Source organism: Tetrao urogallus (assembly GCF_951394365.1).
Source record: "Tetrao urogallus genome assembly, chromosome: 11".
In the NCBI taxonomy this organism is placed as follows: Eukaryota; Metazoa; Chordata; class Aves; order Galliformes; family Phasianidae; genus Tetrao; species Tetrao urogallus.
The window spans coordinates 18381130-18404470 of NC_136824.1; the positions used below are offsets into that span (position 1 = coordinate 18381130).

The 23341-nt window shown below is 44.3% G+C and overlaps 1 protein-coding gene across 1 annotated transcript; it reads right to left on the reverse strand.

Moving 5' to 3' along the window:
* REC114 (REC114 meiotic recombination protein) lies at positions 1 to 16857 on the reverse strand (the record flags this gene model as incomplete). The annotated part of the gene is made up of 6 exons (XM_079541072.1): positions 1 to 162; positions 1383 to 1451; positions 2549 to 2743; positions 6474 to 6557; positions 16065 to 16154; positions 16663 to 16857. 6 exons carry the CDS (start codon positions 16855 to 16857, stop codon positions 1 to 3), a joined length of 795 nt encoding a protein of 264 aa, XP_079397198.1.
* Positions 16858 to 23341: the final 6484 nt, after the last annotated feature.

Here is a 23341-nt window from a genome sequence, read left to right on the forward strand (position 1 = left end):
TCAGCCTTCCGTCAGTCTTTTCAGTTCCTTCTCCACGTCCTCCACAAACGCTGGGAAGTGTTGGTCCATCAGGCATAAGCGGATGAAGGGTCCCAGCTCTTGCGCATTCCACGCTGAATGCCGGTACAGCAGGGGCAGCTCAGACTTCTGGTTCAGCACAGACTGCAAAGGAACGACAGCGCTGTTGCACTGATCTCGTACACACAAGGTAGCGCCACGTGGGTTTTGTAATGATGCAGCTACGTCAAGTTTTTCCTTCGGCATTTAATAAAGATGCATCTGCCTTGTTATTACACCGTTTGAATGCTTTCAGTCCTGTATGGCTCATGTACGGAACGCCTCTCTCCTATCGAACTTCAATTCCAGCAGAGCTGCCTGTGCAGGAGTTACCTCAGAAATGTCAGTTTCCTGGATAACGTGATGCAGCGACTGCGTTCTGTGCGAGAGAACAGGATCCTGTGCAAAGGGCGTGCACTGCTGTGAGGCACGCAGAGGGGCAGCTGGAGGCGAAGGTGAGTGGTCACCGTGTTATGGAGGGATCTGCCTTCGGGTTGACGTGCTTCAGATGCCCAGTGTGGCCTCTTAGGAAGCTCTGACACAGCAGTGGGGCTGAAGCATGCCACCTCCTTCGGGCAGCTCAGGAGTGCTGTTAACTCCTCCAGCTCCTACTGCTTGAACATGGAACAGTGCGAGGGCAGGCAGTCTATGCATACTGACACGTGGAGTACAGCTGTATCTGTGTGCACTGGAAAAGACCCTCCTATTCTTAGTAATGGCAGTGGTTCACACAGAAGTCTTGCTGTTATCCTGGTGTTGTTTTTAAAAATGTTTTTAAAAAAAACAGTGCTGGAGAGAATACCTGAGACCAGAGCTCCCTGCTACCTTCTGGGGGTGGTAGGAATGAAGAAATGCAGCTCCAGAGTGTTGCGGAGCAGCAGCAGGATGGGTTATGTCTCCAAAGCTGAACTGGGGGAAGAAACCCTGAACAAGCTTGGTAATTTGTGGGAAATCCCAGCTCACAGCACAGCTGCAGTAAGCTGAATAAAAGAGTGTGAGGGCAAGTAGTAGATGATGTGTAAAACCGTATCAGAGCCTTGGTGAAAGGGAATTTGCCAGTAACTCAAGGGAGAGAAGGATTACAGCATGTGGCAAATGAAAGCCTCACTAGCAGAAAGCTGTGCTCAGAAGCAGGGATGATGCACCCACCTTACACAGGGACTGAAGAATGGCAGTTTTCAGTTTTGTTGCTATAGATAGTAGCCCTGATAGCATCCTGATGTGTAATGAAGACTCTGAGCAGATGTTTACAGCATGAGACAGCTTTCTCTGCACCTGAGTTTCACGTACATGATCTAAATGATATATTTTTTTCTCCTTTTTACCTGTGCCAGCTGCATTGTAGATCTTCTTTCTCCAAAGTTTGTGCAGGAATCTGGCAGAGGCTCATCTGGCTAGAAAACATCAAATGCAGAAAACTGCTTGTTACCAAGAAGGGTGTGAGCATGTGCAGGAAGGGAAGTGGTTCCATTTGGAGATATAAAAGGAAGAGTGTGCTCAGCTACCTTGAGCAGTAAAAAGGCATTTCTTCTATGGAACCTGAAAGCGCATCTGTTAAATTCTTTAAAAATGAAAGACAAGGAGTAATGGGCCTGCAGTTAAACTGTCACAGCTAAACCAAGGTAGCTTAAACTACTTGCTGGAAGTAACTTCAAAGAAATAGCATGAATGCTCCCCAGGAGCATGCTCTTTAACTTCCCATGGGTTACATTGCTGAAAAGATGGTTCAGGGTGGCAGTTCAGTTTTGGAGTGAGGTTTTCAGTCACTTCTGAGTGATGCTGTTAGATGACCGCTGGTGTTCAACTCTGTTCTGCCATTAAATATTTCATTTAGCTTCTGTTATTTCACTCATTTCCTGATGAGTTAAAATCCAAAGCACAGACAAATCAGCAATATGTTCAACACCTCCAATTTTCTCTATCAAATATTGTTTTCACTGTCCAGCAATATAGGACTAATCAAAAATGGTGTAGCTGAAAACTTTGTTGTTCCCATTGCTGTTCTTGATATATTATCACACACCCGAGAGGTTTTCTGGCTAAGTTTGCTACAGCAGTGCTTTTCAGAGCTGGTGAATGAGATCCTCTGAAACCCAGGAGTGTATATTTAAGAATAAGTCATCCCCAGCAGCACTATCTGCCTCCTTCAGTCACCTTAATTCTTTGCCGTGGGGAGGGCAAACGTTCTTTTCCTACCCTGAAATCACTTCTAAGTGTGTCAGGGTAGCTAAAATGGATACGATGACCATATTTACAGTTAATAAAACTGCAGAGAAGGAGTGGGTAAACACAAAAAGGGGAACTTAAGTCATGGTTACTTAAATTTCTCATAAGCAGTACAATTCAGCTGAGAAGCTGCAAGGTGGTTCCCAACTTGAGGAGCTAGAAGCAATTTTTAAGCGTTGTTCTGTTAACCCTTTTCAGGCAGGTTAAGAAAGCAGGAATATGATAGCCAGCTTCTGCCGCTGCCTCCCAGAACGGCTCTACTTACTGCACGTAGCACTGATGTACTTTGTTCAGTATCCTCCACTTGGCTGCGACTGTAACAGAGGTTCTGGCTTAGTTCATCAGCTTCGTGAACCGGCACAAACTCTGCGAGTTTCTGAACGCAGCTGCAGCAGTGTTCCAGCATCTGCTCTTCTGAATCTCCACCAAACTGAACTCGAAACATGCGGCATTCGTTCTGCTGAAAAATCAGGGAGAAATTAATTTGACTGCTCAGCCATCCACTCAACATGTTTTGATTTAATTAAGCCTCTATTAGATATAGTTAGATAGAAGCTGATTAATTCTTGGAGCGCTGCTCCATCTTAAAGACAAAAACAAGTTTTCCCTGCTGTATTTTTATTATCTCAGCAGCTGAATGAGAATATAATCCCCAGTCTGAAGTCCAGCAAAAATAAATAAGAGAAAAGGGCAAGCAAACAGGGTCACCTGTCACCTAATTAAAGGTCTGTCCAAGTGAATGTGCATTGCCACTGTTTGTACTGTGACTGCAGCGAGATTGAAGTTCTTATTGTTGCTGGAAATAATATCCTGTAAGGGTGCACCAGCACTGACCAGTTACTGGTGACAGAAAATGACATGACTCTAAAGCAAGCGCATCTGGTATAAGCAAAGAGTTCTGGGAACAGTATTGTTTAGGTTTATGTCTCTGTCTACCTCAGACCCAGCCTTACCCACCCAGCAAGCCCCTGCACAGCTAAATGAACAAATTCAGTGTAGCTTTCCAGCTGAGTGCTGTTCTTTGAACCAAGTTAATGCAGATAAGGAGTGAGAGACACTGAAATGCTTCAGCAGAAGCACTGCGCAAATGGAAGGTTCCTCTGTAACCTCACTCTGAAATCAGCCCTTGTAAACTCTTGTGCTGAGGAGCAGCCTTAGCCTGCTGCTGTGGCAGTGATGCTGACAGACATTCAAGAGTGGCTCGGTGCAGCTGTCCTTCACACAAGATGGCAGACGTACACAGATGCAGTCTTCCTGTTTAGTAAAGTGGAGAATTGCATCAAGCAGTACAAACAAAGCAGCTGAGCAACACTGATCCCCAGTGTAAGCTGTCATGCTGAACAGTAGTATTTTTTTAAATACATGCACAGCCTGTCAGGCACAGTAACAGTGCGAATCACTTTCAGCTGATGTAAGGCTGATAGATACTGAATGCTCTTGTTTGCTGGTTGTATTTCTAGGACCTAGTTTGATCTTGAAATTGCAAATATAAAACACAGCTAAGGTAGCAGGAAAAGGGTGGGCTTTCTCTGGACTTAAGACAGCTTATGTGAGCCTTCAGCTTTCCTCAGATTTCAAGTTACATTTCATTAATGAAGGAGTCATCTGAGTCAAGAAAACGTAACTGAGAACTGAGCTGTGGATATATGCCAGGAAGGTCAGTTCTCATTAACGTGAGAAAATGGCAGCTTGCATCTTAATTTGAATTATTTTTGGAGACTTTAAAACAAGGCCTTTGTCAGTTGCCTCTACAGCCCCCTGGTTATAAGCAGAAGACTCTGAACTTTACGTTTTTTTTTCCTTCATTTCCATGCATGCTGCATCTGATGGGTACGATTTCATAACGTAAGTATGTATGTGAATATGTGTGTGTTCCACAGAACGAGGTTCCCAGCAGTACGTCTGAGCTTCAGTGCTGATCCATGACAGGTAATTTCTTTGCATACCTTGAAGGTCTGTATGTTAAATTTCTCAGAGTAGAGCTTAGAAGCGCAGTTGGCCAGGTAAGAGCCCTACTAGAAAAGTGTTTGGTAAGAAGCACGCGGGTTTCACTGAGAACACAGCATCAATGACTTTGAAAAGCCAATGTGTTAACGTTCAGTTTCTTCTGGAGTGCATAAAATCCCAGCAATTACCCTCTGCAGGTTTTTTTTGGAGATGGAATACTCTGCAACTGCAAAGCTGTAACGTGCAGCAAAGAAAGCATGTACAGAAAATAATGGAAAGCGCTAAAATGAATTCGCACTGAAATAGAGGAGCACAAGATGAGACAGAAATAATAATGCAATATTTAGCGGCACATGCCCCACAGTTGTTTTGTGCCCTCAAATAGAGGAGGTGGTGTTCAAAAACAGTTTGCTTTCACTGTTTCAGTGCCTTCTGCTTCCTCTTGTACATTTTTTGTCCTTATTTAGGTCTTCCAGGGCTGAGACAATCCTCTGCACGGTGTGGCAGCCCTCCTGTATTTGTTTTTTTTAACATGTTTTTGAACAATAGCACAGAACCTATGTGCACTGAAAACCCATTTATGGGTTTGTTTCAGCTCTAATTTAGGATACAAACGTGAGAAACTGCATGACAGGACCACTGCAATACCATTAAGTCCACTTTAAGTCATGAGAATTTATGGTAAGTGAACATTCAGACGCAGCGCATTCATTTAAGACAGCGTTAATATTCCTCGTTTCCTGAAAGCTTTCCCTTGGAGCTTTGTTAAAGCCTCACAATCACAGCGTTGTTGGCTTTGTTTCTTGTGAGATGCAGCGGAGTCCCTTAATGCTGGCTGAGGAGGTGATTCTGTTAGCTGTGAAGGAAATTGGTCATCGTTCTGATTCACCAGAGCTAATTACTCTGCCACAGCTCAACAGTCTTCTGTGATGCTCTACATTTCATAACAATAATCCGACAAAAATCAGACAGCAAAGGTGTTTTGGGTACAGGCAAACATAACCCATGAATTTAAAACAGCTGAAGATACCTATTTTTGCATTTCCTAGTGCCACCGCTTGTCTGGGCTCATTCTGAAACAGGGAGAGTCCCTGTATTTGCACAGTGTTGTCATTCCTCACACCTGCATTTAGCTTGAAGTTAGCAAGGCATCCTTCTCTGCAAAACAATACTGTTTGGTTTGTAATTTCCTATGACAAAGAACAGCTGTGCATCTGTCAGAGAAGATACCAGGTAAAAGATCCAAAGAGAAGAGGACTTTCTACAGTTCTCACCTATCCTGGATATTGCTGTGTGCAATTACAATAACCTACTGCACGCCTCCTGCAAGAGTTCCTGTCGGGAAAAGCCAGAACAACTTAGAGCACTTGGGATGTTTTCATGCCTTAATCTGTGAGTGGTTCCTAGAGTTCATGGTGGTCTCTAGCAGCCACTGAATGTGTGGTTCTTTCCAAAACTTCCTTTCCTAACCTAAAGGTGAATTCCCTCATCAAGTAAAGAGAGTTAAATTGGAAGCAGCTGTTTAGGCTGAAACAACAAAGAGCAGAACGTATCGGGAGAAAGAATGAGGTATTCTCACTATGAGACAGGTTTGGTTTCTGAAAGAGCTCCTGGAAAGGCTCTACAACCAGGAAAACAGATTTATACACAAGTAATGACGTGACACTTGTTATCAACTTCAAGTCTGACCAATCCCTTTTCATGAAGGAGACAGAGTAATGCAGGTCCCTTCCAATCGCTTCCACACCAGCTGTGTGAGTGACCAGACTGGCACTACTATCTGTAGCCAGAAGAAGGCTCAATCACTTGTTTGGGTATATTCATGTGCCACAGAGACACGTGGCTGACAGGCAGCAGGATTCTGTATGTGCAAAGATTGCTTTTATCTTTTTAACTGTTAGCAGCACAGCTTTCCCACCATCAGCTGCTTCAGGCTTTGATGTTCAGGCTGGCAAATGGAATCCCAAAGAAATATTGGCCTAGCTGTCTTAGCAGCTAACTCTGAGGAGGCTGAAAGCCTCAAGGAGCAGCAGATACAAAAGACACAAACTCGATTCAATCCAGGTTTGTTTCATACCTAAAGTAAAACAACAAATAAGAGCAAAGAAAAAAATACCAGCACCCTTAATTTATATACACAATTTATGTGACCTTAAAGTTTCTGGTTTAATTTATCCAGTATTAAAAAACATCAGCCAGCCAGAACTGATAGCAATTAGAAATACTGCATTGTAACTCCTTACCTTTGACTGAGCATGGAGCAGCAGGCAGTCTGCTCGTCTTGCTATCCTCAGCCACTTCTGGGAGTCAATTAATGAGAAGCCCTCCTGAAACAAAGCAGAGCACAAACTACTTGCACAGCAAACTTACAGTACTCCAAACTACACGCTCAAATGATGTGATATAATTTAAACCCTAACGAAGATGACTGTTGTCTCAGTACAGGCATTTTTGTATCCACCAAACAACTGCCAATAAGTAATTTTTACCACGCTGAATTAAATTGGAATTGGTAGCTCCAGTAACAACTGTCAGAGCACATTCTAATTTCCATATATATTTAGTATGTGTGTTATGAAAGTGACCTTGAGATGCACAATAAGCCAGCCAGAGCAGAACTTCCACCTCTCCTCCCAAAGCCTGTGAAGTTGCTGGAGAAGGCAGCAGAGGGCAGGCAATCCCGACTAATGGGACCTCGTGCATTTCACCGAGGGCCAGGCAGGCATTTCTCCAGTTGGAATCCAGGTAAACAAGCAGCAGCCTGGATAACTTGGTATTTATATACCCCAGTTCTGACCATCTCTTCAAATGTGACGGACTGCTCAGCAGCACAAGGAACTTTTTTCCCCCCTTTCGGGCTGCTGAGTGTGTTTCATACTCAGAGGAATATCCGTACCTTCTCAGAACACGCGGGTCCATTCAGAGCTGCGCACTCTGGTTAAGCAGCCGGGCTGAGTCCTGGGCAACCAAACCACCCAGGAAATAATGTGAGTTGGAGCAGGACTGCTTCCTACCCACAGCCAGGGCTGCTGGAGAAGCAGTTCTGGCACCAGCCTTTCACTAGGCCATTTTCTTCAACTCGTGGCCCCTCCTGCTTACTCCATCCATTTCAGCCGCTTACCGCTCGAGCTGCACACGATCTGTTTGTTTACACGTGGCTGTTCTCACAGTAAGCCTATTTTTATAGCATTCTTCCTTTCTCTGTAAGACGTAGGTAGAACAAATCTCCTTAAAATAATCACCATTTTCACAGAGATCATAAAAGGCAGCTAATGTTTAACTTTCCTACCAGTTACACTGATGTTTCCCAGGTTGTCTTTTGTTTATATACCTGTTTCTGAGGTAAAGCAAGCCGGAGAAATAAATAGCAGTTAGCATTATTTTTGTGCACCTAATTATTCAACTCCAAACCCCAAATTTAATTAACCGAAATTGAATTTTCTTCAAGTTTAATTAACTAAATGAAGAACAAAACAGAAAGAGCTTCCTTTCCTCTTGTACATCTGGATGACTGTATATTGCAAAGCAGAACAAAACCTAAAAATAGTGAAAGCAAATAGGAAAATTTGGTGCGTGACTTGAGCAGTACAACAGAGCTGGTTTGGTGCAAAAGGAGAGGGGATGTTTTGGAGAAACTCAGTTTCACAGAACTACTCAGATTGGACTCCACCATTAAATCCCTCACATCGGTAACTGGATCAGCTTTAAATCTGCTCTCGCCATGTGCACAGAGAAACGAACAGTACCAGCAGCTCTGTGATGCCATCCCCGTGCTGCTGTGCACACACAGATCCAAGCAGCTGTGGTCACGTTTCCCTCAGGCAGGCCACACCAATACCTGCTTTGCATTCAGAGCAGAGCACGGCTGAGCAGCACTGGGCGCGAGCAAAGACAGATGGCAGTAGGAGATTAATTGGGAACCGAGACAGAAAGGCGACGTAAAATTGGGCAGGAACAAAAGACCTCAGTTTGCAGTCTGAAGATGCAAGTGGCAGTAATTTCCTAAGTTTGATGATTAGTTTTCAATCGTGCACATCCTCCTTAATGCCATTCTCCAGGGTCACGCTTTGTACGAACACTGCATTCAAGGGAAACAATTTCATACATCTGTGACAAAAGTCCTTCCGAGGGAGGACCCTGAGAAAAAATAAATGACAGCAGAAAACAAAGCAAGACGCTTCCCATGTATTTTAGGAACAGGACAAGACGTGACCACATCACCCAAGAGGCAGAGAAGCCAATAATGCTATTCCAGATTGACAGCCACATAGTTCTGTCATTAGTTGGGAACGACTTTTGTTCTGGTTTTACATTCCAGCATTCAAAAAGTGGCTGGATAATGAGGCCCTTGTTCTGTGGTGCAAGGTATTGCTTATTGTTACAAATCTTCCATTATTCTGTCATCTAGAAAGTGCTAAGCAACATATGAACGCAGCTAACACAGAAAACTGCTTATTCTTTATTTTTTTCATTAATGACTATGAAATAAATCTTGAATTCCATCCTAAGGCCAGTAGGTGTGAAAATTAATCTCTGAAAGTAATTCAATTCAAACCCTCATTATTATGTTAAGACGAACACATGCAGAAGGAGAATCACAGAATCTGAAGATGCCTTCCTTCCTTCCTTCTGTATCTGTCTCAGCAATCGAAATACTGCCACAGCATCTCTGGGGAGCTCCATGCATAGCAGAAGCCATGTGCTTCGCAGGCTGTGTGTAACACAGGTCTTAGTTGGTGTAAGCATCAGCTGGCTCAGCCACATCTTCAGAATATAGAACAGGAATTGGAAAGGAGAAAAGGCCAAAAAGTCACGGCAGACAGACTGCAAGCTAAGGAGGAATAAAAGGATGTTAAGCTCTGTTATCTCTCTGCATGCAATTTCTTCATCCCCAGTCCCTTAGAAGCCTGATTTTAAATGCTGGTGTTAAGCTCTGATTCTGGAGAGCTGATCAGAGGGTTTTCTTTACAGAGCAGGAAAGCCAAAGCAAATACCAACTGCAGGACACACCTGAGACAGCCGTGCACGGGGCACTCGGTGACAACTGTCCTTTGCCAAGGCGCTGGGTGCAGGAGCTCCCACTGCCAGGCATTCGCTTTCTATAGAGCTCCCACAGACACACACCTACTGTAGCCCCCCGAAGGAGCAAACAACAAAACTTAAACCCCTGATTCAGGACAAGTCTGGATATGTTTTTAAGTTAGAACTTGAAAAAATATGGTTTTTTTAAGCTACAATTTTAAACAATGACAGCTGACCCAGAGAGGTGAACAGTTTGCTCACGAGATGAGCTGGCTGAGGCTCCTGAAGGCATCCCATCAGTAAGTCAAATCAAGAAATTTCTTCTTTAAGCCCTGATACAAAATATAAACTTTGTTAAATCAGTACTTTATCTTAAACTCTAATTATTTCATCACTATGTATCGCTGCTGTAGTTCAGTTTAGTAGAATGAAGGGCAAAAGAATAGTACAGATCAGAACCCCTTACAACTAATTATTGCTGCTAGTCATCACTGTACAACAGGAATGTGTCAATACAGCAGATGTAAATGGAGAAACTAATGTACAGAGACATTCAGCTTATCCAAACTGAACATGTCAACAGGACACATTGAAACAAACTAAAATTTAAGTTTGGGATTCAGTTTCAGGCGCTCCAAAGAGAAAACATCCAAAGAACATCAGAATGGCTGCTGAACACTTGCCTAATTCATGAGGTTAGAATCTACTGCACCCTAGGAACTGCTCAGTTACTGGAAGTCAGGAGCAGACCAGGAGGGCTCTAAGGATGCTTGACTTACAGTTCCAAAGATCAGGTCGCAAATCAATTACTCTGATTCATTTTATCCTATTAAATAAGCCCTCGTCACAGTTTCAATTTGTTTAACTTGTAGGGTACTAAGGATTCTAGCACTGGAATTAATTGCATCCAATAAAACACTGAAGTAAAACGTTCATGATGTGTGATTTGAAGGAAGGACAGGAAATAAAGTATACAACTGTGCAGCGTACAGCGAACACGATGTGTCCTCAGAGCACGGCCAGAAACTGCTGGAGAGGCTGTGGAGGTATTCCTGTTAAAATTCCATTACCTACAGGGTGCAGGAATGAGATTTTCCTACCCTAAGATACGCCATCTGTTAGGCAACACTGCAGAAACAGGTCCTGTAAGCATGTTGTGCAATTTAATTCCAAATGAAACACCGAAAATCACGAACAAGACCCCCTTTAATACACATTAGATGTGATGGATTTGTATCTTCCAGGCTGTGAAGTTCCATTTACCTTCCTCTTCATCCCATCTGGTTGCTCACAGGTAGTCATTTCTGGATGTGTCATTACAGAATGTTTAAAACGGCCTTGAAAGCATTCCCATTCCTTGGGAGTTTACTCATACAAGTAAATAATTTGGTTTCTTTGGGCAACTGCTGGAAACGCTGGACTTGCACACAATCCCTTCTTCCAGCAGCACGGACTTGCTTTCATCAGCAGTTCTGGAGCGTTTTCAGGTACTGAAATCATGTCAAAACAACAGCACCTCACCACGCAGCAGTGCTCAGCACCAGGTGCGCACTCCTCTGCCTGCTCTGAAAGTGCTCAGCCTCAGTGCCCACACTGCAGGGCTCTCGCTGGCAAGAACACAGTATTTCAGATTTCATTAGTGAAAAGGCTGACAGAAAAGAACTCACTGAATACCTCACTATGTTGTGACTCATTAAAATAATTCTGTAAGGCTATTGTATGTATTAAAGTTGTTAGATGTGAGCATTCTGTAACTGTTTTATAAACCTTACAGACAGATCACAGAGTCACCTGGCTCTACGTAGCTACTTCTTTTTAAGAAAAGATTCCTCAACACTCCTGCTTTAAGAAAACGGTAAGGACTGCAAGGCAAGCATTTAAGAGGAAATATGTTGATACAAAGTCAGGAACGCGTGAGTGTTCTTCCCCAAATGCATCAGCTTAATTCAGCCATTAATGAAACACACATTCCCATTTCTGAACTGTTTTTCAACTCAGTTTTGTGCAAATGGAGATGCACTGAAAGTTTTCCATAAATGGACCCGATCAGCACCGAGTCCAAGCACCACTGACAGTTACTGCAGAATGAAAAAGAGCATTTCTCTATGAAATACGAAGTCTGAAATTAACACTTCTCAGCATGAAGCCAATTATATTTTTTTTCTAGACTTTTTAAAAGATCCACCCACAATCTTAGTAGCATCACCGAGAACTCGCTGGCAGCTAAAAAGGTTCATTTTGGCTTTTATAAAACACACACACCACTGAAGAACAGATGTACTCTGACTTTTCCTAAAGAAAACAGAAGGCACAAAACAAAATAATATGAAGCCGTTACCACACCAATTTTAGCATGTTCCAATTTCACACTAGAAGAGGTGAGAATACATCGTACTACAGTACTGCCCATTTAAAAATATTCAGTTAATCACCTTTGTGATAAATGTTGGATAAAAACTGGATTGAAGGGTGACCTCGCTGTGCTTCCTCACAAGGGGGTTGGAGGGGTGGCCCTACTCTCCTCTCTCTGGTGTCCACCAACAGAACCTAAGGGAACACAGAGCTGCACTGCGGGAGGGTGAGGCTGGCTGTCAGGAAAAGGTTCTTCACCAGGGGATAGTTGGGCTCTGGATGAGCAGTGGGTACAGCACCAAGCTGCTGCAGTACAAGAAGCACGTGGACCAGTCTCAGACATGTGGTCTGATTTTTGGGTGGCCCTGTGTGGAGCCAGGGCTTGGACTTGATGATCCTTATGGGTCCCTTCCAACTCAGGATATCCTATGATTCTTTTTTAATCTATTACTTAGGTTCATGTTGAAACTCTTGGAGTTGGGCAAGGTTTCATTTACTGCTGCAATCAGAATAAATAAATAAATTGGGAACATTTACCATGGAATGAATTCTTGCATTTAGATAAGGATTCCTTTCATTCTTGGATTTCCGCTGCAGGAAAAGAAAATGCCTTTGTAATCCAGCCACAGAAATTTTACAGAAACACAAAATAGTTATTCAAGCTGAGAAGGAAATGGTCTGTGTGACAACAGAACTACGGCCAGAATAACTTCAACTTCTGTGTGACAACAGAACTACGGCCAGAATAACTTCCTTCGGTCGCCTTTGAAAGAAGCAGTGGCTGAGATGAGGCACCGTGCTCGAGGAACCACTTGTTTGTGTCAGGTGGCAGTTCCCATAATCATGTTGTGTGACTGCTTAATGCTGCCCAACGACAAACAATCCACTCCTGAGAAACGCTGTGCAGTCTTAAAAAAGGTGGCTCATCTGTCAACAGCAAAGGCCTCAGAACAGCCCGAGGAGAGGGAAAACTGGAGAACAGCGCTTGTTGCAGGTTGGTGGCTGGTTCATTTGGGTTTTAGCACACTACAGCAGACTGCTGGTATTCAAATCAGCGTAAAACATCCAGTGGTTCTTGAGCTAAATGTCACATCTCTAGAGCATATTAAGCCTTGTTTACGCAAGGAACACCATTCTTATGAGGAGATCTTTTCTACCATTCCTTAGAACCTGTAAAGTGCAAAGAGGTGCACCCCAAAGTCAGTAAGGTCACCTTCAGTCTTCTCCAGGGTGTTGCAGAAAGTGGGACTGCTGTGACTGCCGTGCTTGGTCACCTCACATCATGGACAACATACTTTTCTGCAACAGTGTTTGGAAAGGCTTACACACAGATCTCGTGCCTCCTATCGGAGGATCAGAGGTAAAGCTACAGTAACTATTATCCAGTTCCCTCAAAATCAGGAGCCTGTAGTACATCAAAAGGCCTGAAAAGCAGGGATTAGAAAATGGATCAGAAGATTCAGTATCAACTTTTAAAGGATGTATTTACCACATAGCAAGAAACTATTCTTTAGGGGAAATGGTTTCAAAATAAAAGAGGAGAGATTTAGATTGGATATAAGAGAAAGTTGGTTTTTTTACACTAAGGGCACAGGTTGCCCAGAGAGGTGGTGGTGCCCCACCCCTGCAAACACCAGGTCAGGCTGGGGGGCTCTGAGCACCTGATGTGCTGTGGGGGTCCCTGTGCATTGCAGGAGGCTGGACTGGACCTTTATTGGTGCCTTCCAACTCAAACAATTCTGTAATTTACATCGGAGGGAATTTCGGTGCAAGCAAGGCGGCGTATTTGTGTTGCAGAACACCTCGTCCTTGAAAAGGAAATACTTAGCAGCCCATGGGAGCAAGTAGAAATGAACACACATCTTAAAAACCTGAGCTGTGTACTTCCCACAGTTGCAGAGCTCTGTCAAACTTGATATGTTCTCTCTGGAGCAAAACTTGTGAATTTCACATTATCCCACGTGACAAAATGTCCATTATAATGGACCCCCAGTGAGAAGATGTGGTCTGTGACAGATTCAAGGGAGAGCTGTGTATTTAGTCGTGCAAAGCCTGTTTATAATATTGTGACAGGTTTCTGGCAACTGGGAGCTGGAGACCACAGGGAGATAGCACCAGTGAGATTCACCACTTCTACAGTCCGCTTATTTCTGCAACAACAACACAGACTGCACGGCATGGCAGTTGTCTTGTGACATGGCATCGCGACAAGGTCTTTGCCACCAATGGCCTCTGCAGTTCCAGTTTGAGTGATACTGAAATGACACAGAATTTCTGGTGTCCCTGTGAGCTACTTGAACAAAACTGTTCAGAGATTCTGTAATGGCCACACATACTGTGACATCAATGCTGTTATCTGGCCAACAGCATTGCTGCCTGTGCCGTTTCAGCACAATACCTGCGCATCATTCTGGTTGATGATATTAACTGCTATCATCATATAGAAAAAAATCATACAAACAGATTCCACAGCCTGTTCTTCAAAGCCTCAAAGGATACCTGTGGATTGGGATTGTCCTAAGCACAAGAATTTTATCAAAGCACATCAGTCTTGCATGGCACTGAGGAAAGGGACATCCTTCTGGGAAGGCATGTGCTTAAGGAACAAGTCCAAGCAGCCAGATGTGCTGGACCAAATCACTTGTGAACAGAAAACCCAACAGAGTGCTGTAGATGCCCACCTGTGTTCAGAAATAGCTGACTGGATAGCTGCTTGGTTTTTCAGCAAGTTGTATTTGCTTAAGAGGAAACTTTGGGAGGACTACTCCAATGTGGGCTCTTGCAGAGAGAGATGAGTAGTCATAGGGCAAGTTGTAGCAATGCAATTCACAATGCAATTAGTTCTGTATGCACAGAATATCTACAGCATGACCTCAATTATGTGTACTAGGAGATGTGCACCCAAAGGAATGCGCAGTCAGGTTTTTAAATGCATACATTACCAATTCTGTACACTGTCTATGCCAGGTGTAGTCGTCAAAGCACTACAGCTCTTGTCCATGTTTTTCCCCTCTTTCATTAGTTTCTAAAGCAGTCTTTCAGCTAGCTTTTAATGGTTATTTCAAGGGTACAGAGCAATACAAGTCTGCTAGTCAGTACGCAGGGTACTAGAATGATACCAGTCCCAGGTGAGGGGCATTCTGCACTGACTCATTCCCCACAGAACTTGGCAGTTCTTATTTAATTGCTTCTGCATTAAGTATCTGTGCATTCAATTACTCCAACTCCTTTTCTTATTCATTGTTTATTATATCCCTAGATATTACAGATATTGTATCCCTAGATATCCTAGAATATCCCAAGTTGGAAGGGACCCATAAGAATCAGTGAGTCCAACTACTGGCTCCACACAACTTCAACACTCAAAATAGGCTGCAATATCTTCCATCTTTCATTTTTACCTCGTCCAAAAACATTCAACGTGTCCTTCCTAACTGTATATAAACACCACGTCTGGCACAAAGGGCACCCAGACATCTCCCTCTTAGCTCACTCATCACCTATTTGACACACTTAACACACCCAAAAGTAAAGGATATCTTGAATTTTTAAACTGATTCTTAAAATCTGGAATGTCTACATGGGACTCTCCCTCTATGCTTTTATTCTTTAAGCATAAGACTTCTTAAGAGGCACAGCAAAAGCTAATGTTTAACTTTACACATACCCACTTACATGTTCTATTTAAAAATATATATATTTAGCAGTGCAGCATTTTCTGTTGGTTTGTCATAACCTGCTAGCATTTTTATCAGCCAATTCCTACTTGCTGTCATCACTGAATACTGATGTTCAAAGTGGATACCACCTTCCAGGACAGGCTTCTCTGCTGCAGGGAATGGAGTAATCTCAGCATCAAACCAATTCCTTCTAGGTGAGGTGTTTAATGATATCTTCACCGTTAGTAAACAGCCCTACTGAAGCACAATCTACAGCAGAATCAATTGACACAATCTGAAGTTGTTATTTTGCCTCCAAGAGTGTAAGAGAGATGTTAGGCTACCCAGCATCAAAACCAACCAGACAAAAACATGCCACGTGATAAACCAACTGATCAGCACCAAAATACTAACAGGTGACTGGCAAGAAACTGGCTGGACCACATAGCAAACCTTCCAAGAAGTTATATTTTTATCCATTTCTAAAGGGCATACTCTGTTTTTCTTAGGCTGAAGAATTACGTTGGACAAAAAGAAGTAATAGCATCTATCAAACTCTGCAGCACTGTTGTCTTAAACTAGATTTGCAGAAACACAGAAGAAATGCTGTTCCTCTGTATGAAATAATACTTTTAGTGTTACTGTAAATGAAAAGACTGAATACCACGTGGTACCTTCCACACATACAATAAAATTGGCAGTTTCACAGGGAGAGAACATGAAACAGATGGGAAAAATAAGCCATTATTAATGCTAACAAAGGGGAAACGTTCTTTATACACAAGAAACTGAACAACTTACCAGCACTGTTCTTCCTTGGGAAATAAAGAAATGGCCAGAAACAACAATGGTAAGGATAAGGTGACCAGTCTCCTCGTTTGATTCAAAAACCTTTAGAAAGATTCACAAAGTAAAGATGCAGCCTTTTGAGTGCAGAACAAGACTCTCCCAAGTGCAAAAGGGTGCCAGCAGTCAGGGACAGGTGAGAGACCTGGGACTGCTGAGCTCGGAGGAGGCTGGAGGGGGGTCTGATCAGTGCTTAGCCATACCTACAGGGTGGCAGCCAAGTGGACGGGGCCAGGCTTTGTGGTGGTGTGCAATGGCAGGACGAGGGGCAGCGGGCACTGACTGGAAGCTTCATGTGAACATAAAATTCTTAGTGGGTGACACAGGCTGCCCACACAGCTGGATCTCCTTCTCTAGAGGTGTCCAAAACCCACCCGGACCCCCGTGTAACACACTGCAGGGAACCCGCTTTAGCAGGGGTTGGACTGGGTGATGTGTCTCAGGCTCGCAGCAGGTGCCCGCAATCCCCCTGCTGTCGCTGTTTTACGCCCAGCTGCCCTCAGAACCCCTCAAGACCAGCAGCACGGACACCGCGCACGCTCCACGCCGTCACCTTCCAGGAGTGGCCGCCTCCCTCCCCGTCCTCGCTGTCCGTCGGGGACAGGAAGCGGCCGTAGCGCTTCAGGGGCCAGGTGGTGGCGCTGGCCAGCAGGGAGGTGCCGCCTGCGCCGCTCGGCCGCTCGGGCGTTCCGCAGGAGGCTCGGTCCGCCTGGGAGCGGCCGCGCGAACGACCCCCGCGCGTAGCCATGTTGCGTGAGGGAGAGCAGGAGGCGGGCGGGGAGTCAGGCGCTGGGCGGGAAGCAGGAGCCAATAGGAGGGAAGAAGGAGCGCGCGAGTGGTTCTCTTCACCAATCAGCGCGCAGCGCAGAATCGAGAGCCAATCCGGTAGCGTGCCCGGGCTCGTGCAGGTCTCTGCAAAGCGGGGGGACTCGAGGCGTGGTGCTGCTGTTCCTCAGTGCTGTGTCCCCGTCTTGTCGGGTTTGGTGCCTCCTTTTGAGAGCGCTGGTTTTCTGAGTGCAGGCTGCTGCCTATCGCCCTGTCTCCTAATAGCTAGTTACACATCAGATTGCAGTCATATTCATGCATATATGGTGCAGTGGAGCGCTCTGGTTGTGCCGAGGGAGAGAAGCGCAGCCTGAGGGGTGTGTGCAGCCGCCATTTTGTGGGCTGAGGGACTGCTGGGGCTGCGTGGTGTGGAGCTGCCTGCAGCCCACTGAGCTCAGTGCAACGTGTGGAAGCCAACCGCAATATCAACACCCATCTTCCTTCCAGGTGAAGTCTGTTCTCGACTCATCATAATGGTTTTCCTAAGTTTTAGGGTGCCTTTTTCAGTCCTTGGTTCAGCAAGGTGTTGAGTTTGGCTTGCAGTGCTTCTGTGGTACTGAGGATCTGTGCTAAATGTCACAGCAGCTCGTCTTTTTCAGTTGCCCTGGTGTGGAGCCCCCAGTACGAGAAAGACAGAGCTGGTGGGGAGGGTCCAGAGGAGAGCCACAAAGATGACTGGGGGACTGGAGCACCTCCCCTACAAAGACAGGCTGAGGGAGCTGGGCTTGTTCAGCCTGGAGAAAAGAAGGCTGCGGGGTGACCTCAGTGCAGCCTTCAGTACCTAAAGGGAGCCTACAAACAGGAGGGGAATCAACTCTTTGAAATGGTAGATAACAGCAGGACGAGGGGAAATGGTCTGAAGTTGAGGGAGGGGAGATTGAGGTTGGATGTCAGGGGGAAGTTCTTTGCTATGAGAGGGGGAGATGCTGGAACAGCTGCCCAGAGAGGCTGTGATGCCCCGTCCATCCCTGGAGGTGTTCAAGGCCAGGTTGGATGGGGCCCTTTGGCAGCCTGGGCTGCTATGAAATGTGGAGGTTGGTGGCCCTGCGTGTGGCAGGGGGTTGGAGATTTGTGATCCTCAAGGTCCCTTCCAACCCTGGCCATTCTGATTCTGTGTTTGTCCAGCTGGCTGGGCGTGCTGCAGCTGTGCCTCTTTCCCACTTTGATGCCTGTTACAGGTTGCTCCTCAGCTACCTGATGTTACATTTTACTGAGGGGTATGACTGTGGTGCAGTGATTCATGGCAAGGCTGCACTTATGTATTCCATCTATAGCTCACATCTTGGTTCATTAACAGTGAAAATAAATGCTGTTTATGTGAGGCGGGGTCACTGTGCAGCATGAAGGAGCCTGGAAACTGTCTGTGGGAGTCCTTGCTGACCTGTACTGATGTGGGGATGGCACTTCACCGCTGTTAAACTATATTTGCATGTTTGAGGGTGCTAAGCTAATATCATTAATCCCAGGTCTGAGCATTGCCTGCTGCCAGCACCATGTGCTCAACCAAAATGAGGTTAGGCTAACTAGTTGTCCTTCAGCTACATTAAATGGAACACAAGTAGTAAAGGTGTATTATTTTGTTATTTATGTGGGATATGTTTTGTATTTTTTTTTTTTCTGTGGTTTGCCCTCGTGTTGCTGGTTTGGCTGATGTGAATAAGGTGAAAATAGCATGAGTAACTGCTGCCTCATCTGAAACAAAACCTCTGGTGACAGGAGTGACCTGTTGGTCACACTGAGATGCTTCTGTCTGTTAGAAAATACAGATTGGCAGTTCTGTCATCCAGCAGTTCTGGGTTTTGCCTGATGTCACAACCCAGAAGCCAGGTTACCATTTGAGGCACCTTTCGTAGTAAATGATGTTGCTGCATTTTCAAAAGGGAGGTATTCATTAGAATGTTTTGCAGGTAGGGAAACGCAGGCATTCCAGGACTTGACAGGGTCACCCAGAAAGCTCAGCCATGGAGCAGGGAACACAGCATGGGCCTCCTGGTTGCTTTCTCCAATCACTGCTTCTCTGAGAGGATTTCTCAGATTGTGCTTATCAAATGTGCTGAGCTGGCTTGTAAACTTGGGACTTCCTTGGAAACTACAGGAGAAGGAATAGAAATGTCAGAGAAAGGTAGCATGCATGCATTCAATCAGTAGTGCTCCTATTCAGCAGAAGCTGCAAACAAGCCATTTTCTACAACAGTTTCTAGTGCCTCGTTTTCTAGGAGTGATTCATGGCAGATCTACTAACAGATTCTGTAGGAGGAAAAGAAGAGTTCAGCCTTCTATCGAAGCTGAGTTACTGAACTAAAGTAGTACATCAACAGCAACCATTCATACTGTCCTTGTAGAATGGCCATTCCTCATAATTTGGAGGAGGGAGAAATGGCTGAAGGATGAAAACACATTTAGATGGTTAGGAGTGGGACACTTGTGGATAGTTTGGTCTTTCAAAGCGGTGGAATTCCTTTAAGAGGTGAGGCTTAGAACTCCTTCTGTCTCTTGCCAAAGAGCTGTGGTGCTTTTCCCTGGTGTCTTTATCACACGGTAGTGGCTGGGTTCTGTGAACTGTTGGGTTGGTATGGCTATGCCTGGTGTGTTATCTTTCAAACTGTGCAATATACTCACTGATTGCCAGCTGGAAGAAGCAGCTAGTGGCTCATCTTTTCTGCGTGAGACAAACAAACAAAAAAATCTAAATAGATTTAACTTGTTGCATTTAAAAAACTCTAAGATCTAAAGTGAAAGGGAGCCTGCTGGCAAAGCTGATGTAGTTTCATGAGGGTGGATTGCTAAGGATCTCTCTGTTAAGTCTGTTATTTTTCTCCCCTTGGTCCCACAGCTTCTTTTGTTGTTTCAGGTGCAGTCCATCTTTCCTCAGCGTATTATTTCAAGCAATTTCTTTCAGTTTTGCTTTTCTCCCTCCAACTTTGTATTGCCATCCTTATGGTTGGAATTCAGAATTTATTCCTTCTGCAACTATTGCCAGTAGATTTTAGCGGCCTAGCTGCTTCATTACTATGTACGTACACACGTGTATTGTATGTAGGTAGATGTAAAATGGAGAGGAGGATGTTAAGGATGTTACTGCCAAGAGTCTTGTATTTACCAAGAAAGCTTTCCTGCTGCCTAGTGTTCTTTTGATTGCTGTTCATACCACTGCCAAAACAGCTGTGTCTGTTCAACTCAGAAGTAAGCCCTTGTATTGTAACTTTCTCCGTTTTAAAGTGTATTTTTTTAAATTCATGTATCTAATTTCATTTTGCAGCTTGTTCTTTGTGTGGCCTTCGGCCACGTGAACACGACAAACACGCAGGGTGCAGGGACTTGACCTTGCTGACCACGTAAAGCTCTTAGCTCTAGAGAGCAGAGGCAGAGGGATGCGTGCAGGAAGAGAAGAGTGTTGTGCCTGCTCAGTACTGTTTTGTGATAGTAATGACGGGCATAACAGCAATAATAAAAATGTATTGCCATCACTTTATTATTAAGTTTATGTATGCCTGCCAAAAGTGCAGGCTTCCACAAGTTGAACAAGTGATTTATTGACAAACCAGAGACTACAAGATGCATAAAAGAGATTAAATGCCCCTTTTATTGCTTATTTTAGAAAATCTGGAGGTTTCCCTGTGATACTGTCAGCTCATCATCCATCCTCTTCTATCCAGCTGTGCTAAAGGGATAAGTGGGATTACTCACAGTGGCGTAAATAACAGGCTAGTAAAAATGTTCTGTTCAAAGTATTTTATCTATTACTTTGATTTTTATACTCAGCTGTATTACCTGATGCTTAAGTTGCGTTGTTAGTAGCTGTGTGACTTCCTCAGTAACTGACAGATTCATTTCCATTAATCAACGTCTCGCATGGTTAATTGGTCCTACTTTGATCTGAATGGAAGCTGACAGTCAGCAGCCTCACTGCCCGGGCTTCTCAGTGCTAATGAAATTACAGCATCTCAGTATTTGATTATTACATGGCAGTTCTGTTCCCATCACAAAAATATCTTCGTGCAGGTCTGTCAATGCATGTCAGCATTGAGGGAGGTGAATTTGGTTTGAAGCCAGAGTGATGCTGTAGCTCTGGTGTGATGGCCTCTGCTGTCCCAGGCGGTGTCAGAAGCTCCTTTACTTCTGGGCCCTCTTCCCCCAGCTGCTGAATTGCAGGCACTGAATTTTGCTCTTTTTATTTTTTTTTAATTCTGTTACATTTTTTTCCTTGCAAAACCCCTTGCATTAAGGTTTTGATTTTTTAAGTGAAGAAGTAGAACCAAATTGGTGCATCTCTGCCTGTACTTTATTGTTGTAAGGCAGGAGTGAAGCCTGGCTTGTGTTTGGCATGAAGTTCAAATGTTATTTTGCAGATACGTTTCACAGTTGCTCTTTTCAATGGCCTTATCAACGTTGAAGATGAAGAATCCACCCTTGAAGCAGCACTGAAATTAAGTGGTCCTTCAGGATCTTCCAGAATTTTAACAGTTAATGCTTCTTGATCTCTGAAGTCAGAATGTTTCCCCAGTTAAGTTTTCATTTCTTCTTTTCCAGTGGTTTCAGTTGGTGTGCATCTCCAGGAACAGTTTCCACAAGTTTGTTTGGTGTTGCAGTTTCACTGTCAGTGGCATCCCTAACTCTCTGTCATAATGATGCTGTCATTTTGCTCCCTATCACGTTGAGTATTTCCCTTGAGGAGCTTTGATGTTTACAAGGGAGCTGTGGGATCTCATCCAGCAGGATACGGCACAGATGAAGGTGTTTTTTGCCTCACAGATTTTCTGCTTACATTAAAAAATAATAATAAATAATCACAGTCAGTGCAGCCGTTTTGCTGAGTGCCTTTCATTTTCTGTGACCTTGAAAGCATGAGGGCATTGATTAATTAATCCAAATTTCCAGATGGGTGGAGGGGAGAATTGCAGATTGGAGATAAGCAATTTGTTGCATGCCCCTGGATTATAGAAGGAGAAACTCTCCTCATCATTGCCAAGATTTCCTATCCTCATCAACGGTGACCTGAGCAGAAAGAGGAGACCCTGGGCAGTTACTGTAAGCTGTGTTCCTGACAGGAATGGCCATGAACAGGACTGGTGATTATCTCTGCTTCTTTAATCTCTGCACTCATTAACTCTGGATGTTTCCTAATGTGGATAATGCAGTAAATTCAGCAGAAGGGACTTGAGCCACTACTCTGTCAGAGTTCAGTTTCTTGCACTGAATGTGTAGGGGAAAAACATCCCTTCGACTCTGCCTCAACACAAAGCTGGCTTTAATGAGTTATGTATGTGTAGAGAAAGAAGCAAATTTCTTCTTCTTTTGTGCATTCTCTGAGAAATACTTTCCCTGATGAGCAGCTCCTCCTAGTCCAAAGGGTTGTCATGTGTTCAACCTGGGACCTAATGGGGCAAGTGAACAGAATCCTAAACCTGTGTAGTTAGTGTCATATATCTGCCTTGTTCTCCCTGTTTTTATTTAAGCACCACTGGCATTAGAACCAGTTAGTGTTTAATGATGATAGATGTGTCCAAGACTCAAAGCACCCTGTTCCAAATATGCTGCAATTTAGAGCAAAGACAAAGATTTTCTAGTTGTTAATGGCATGAGAGTCTGACATGCAGCTGTTATGGCTTCAGTAGAAAATACATTGTATGGTACACTTAAACCCGCCTTGCCACGCTCATAACGTCAGATGGAATATTAAAGTGGACTTAAACAGTCTTCAATATATTAAATGTGTCTATTGATAAAAATTCCTTAATCATGGAATGGCCTGGGTTGCAAAGGAGCACAGTGCTCATCCAGTTCCAACCCCTGCTGTGTGCAGGTCACCAACCAGCAGCCCAGGCTGCCCAGAGCCACATCCAGCCTGGCCTTGAATGCCTGCAGGGATGGGGCATCACAGCCTCATTGGGCAACCTGTTCCATCACCACCCTCTGGGGGAAAAACTTCCTCCTCATATCCAACCTGAACCTCCCCTGTCTCAGTTTAGAACCATTCCCCTTGTCCTGTCGCCATCCACCCATGTAAACAGCTGTACCCCCTCTTGTCTTTATGCTTGTTTATATGCTTTATATAAGTGAAGAGCTGTTACCTCCATACAGCTTTCCTGTTTGTTTGCCTTTTAGAATTAGTCTTGTGTGTGCAGCTGCTCACTGGACTGTAGGTGTGCAGTGTGTGGGAGTTCCAGCTATCTTCAGCCGAGGTTGAAACCAATGGCTCCAGTAGGAACTTATTATTGGAAATGCTGAAATGCTTTTCTGAGGGGGACACAAACACACAGGTAAACTTCTATGCGGTTGTTTCTTCATGGACCCAGAAGCACATTGAGTTTGATATTTGTAACCCAGACCCAACTAAACTTTTTTTTCTTTTCCTACAAACTTTGCCTCCCTTCACAAAGCTGCTTGCAAGAAAATCTTCAGTGACA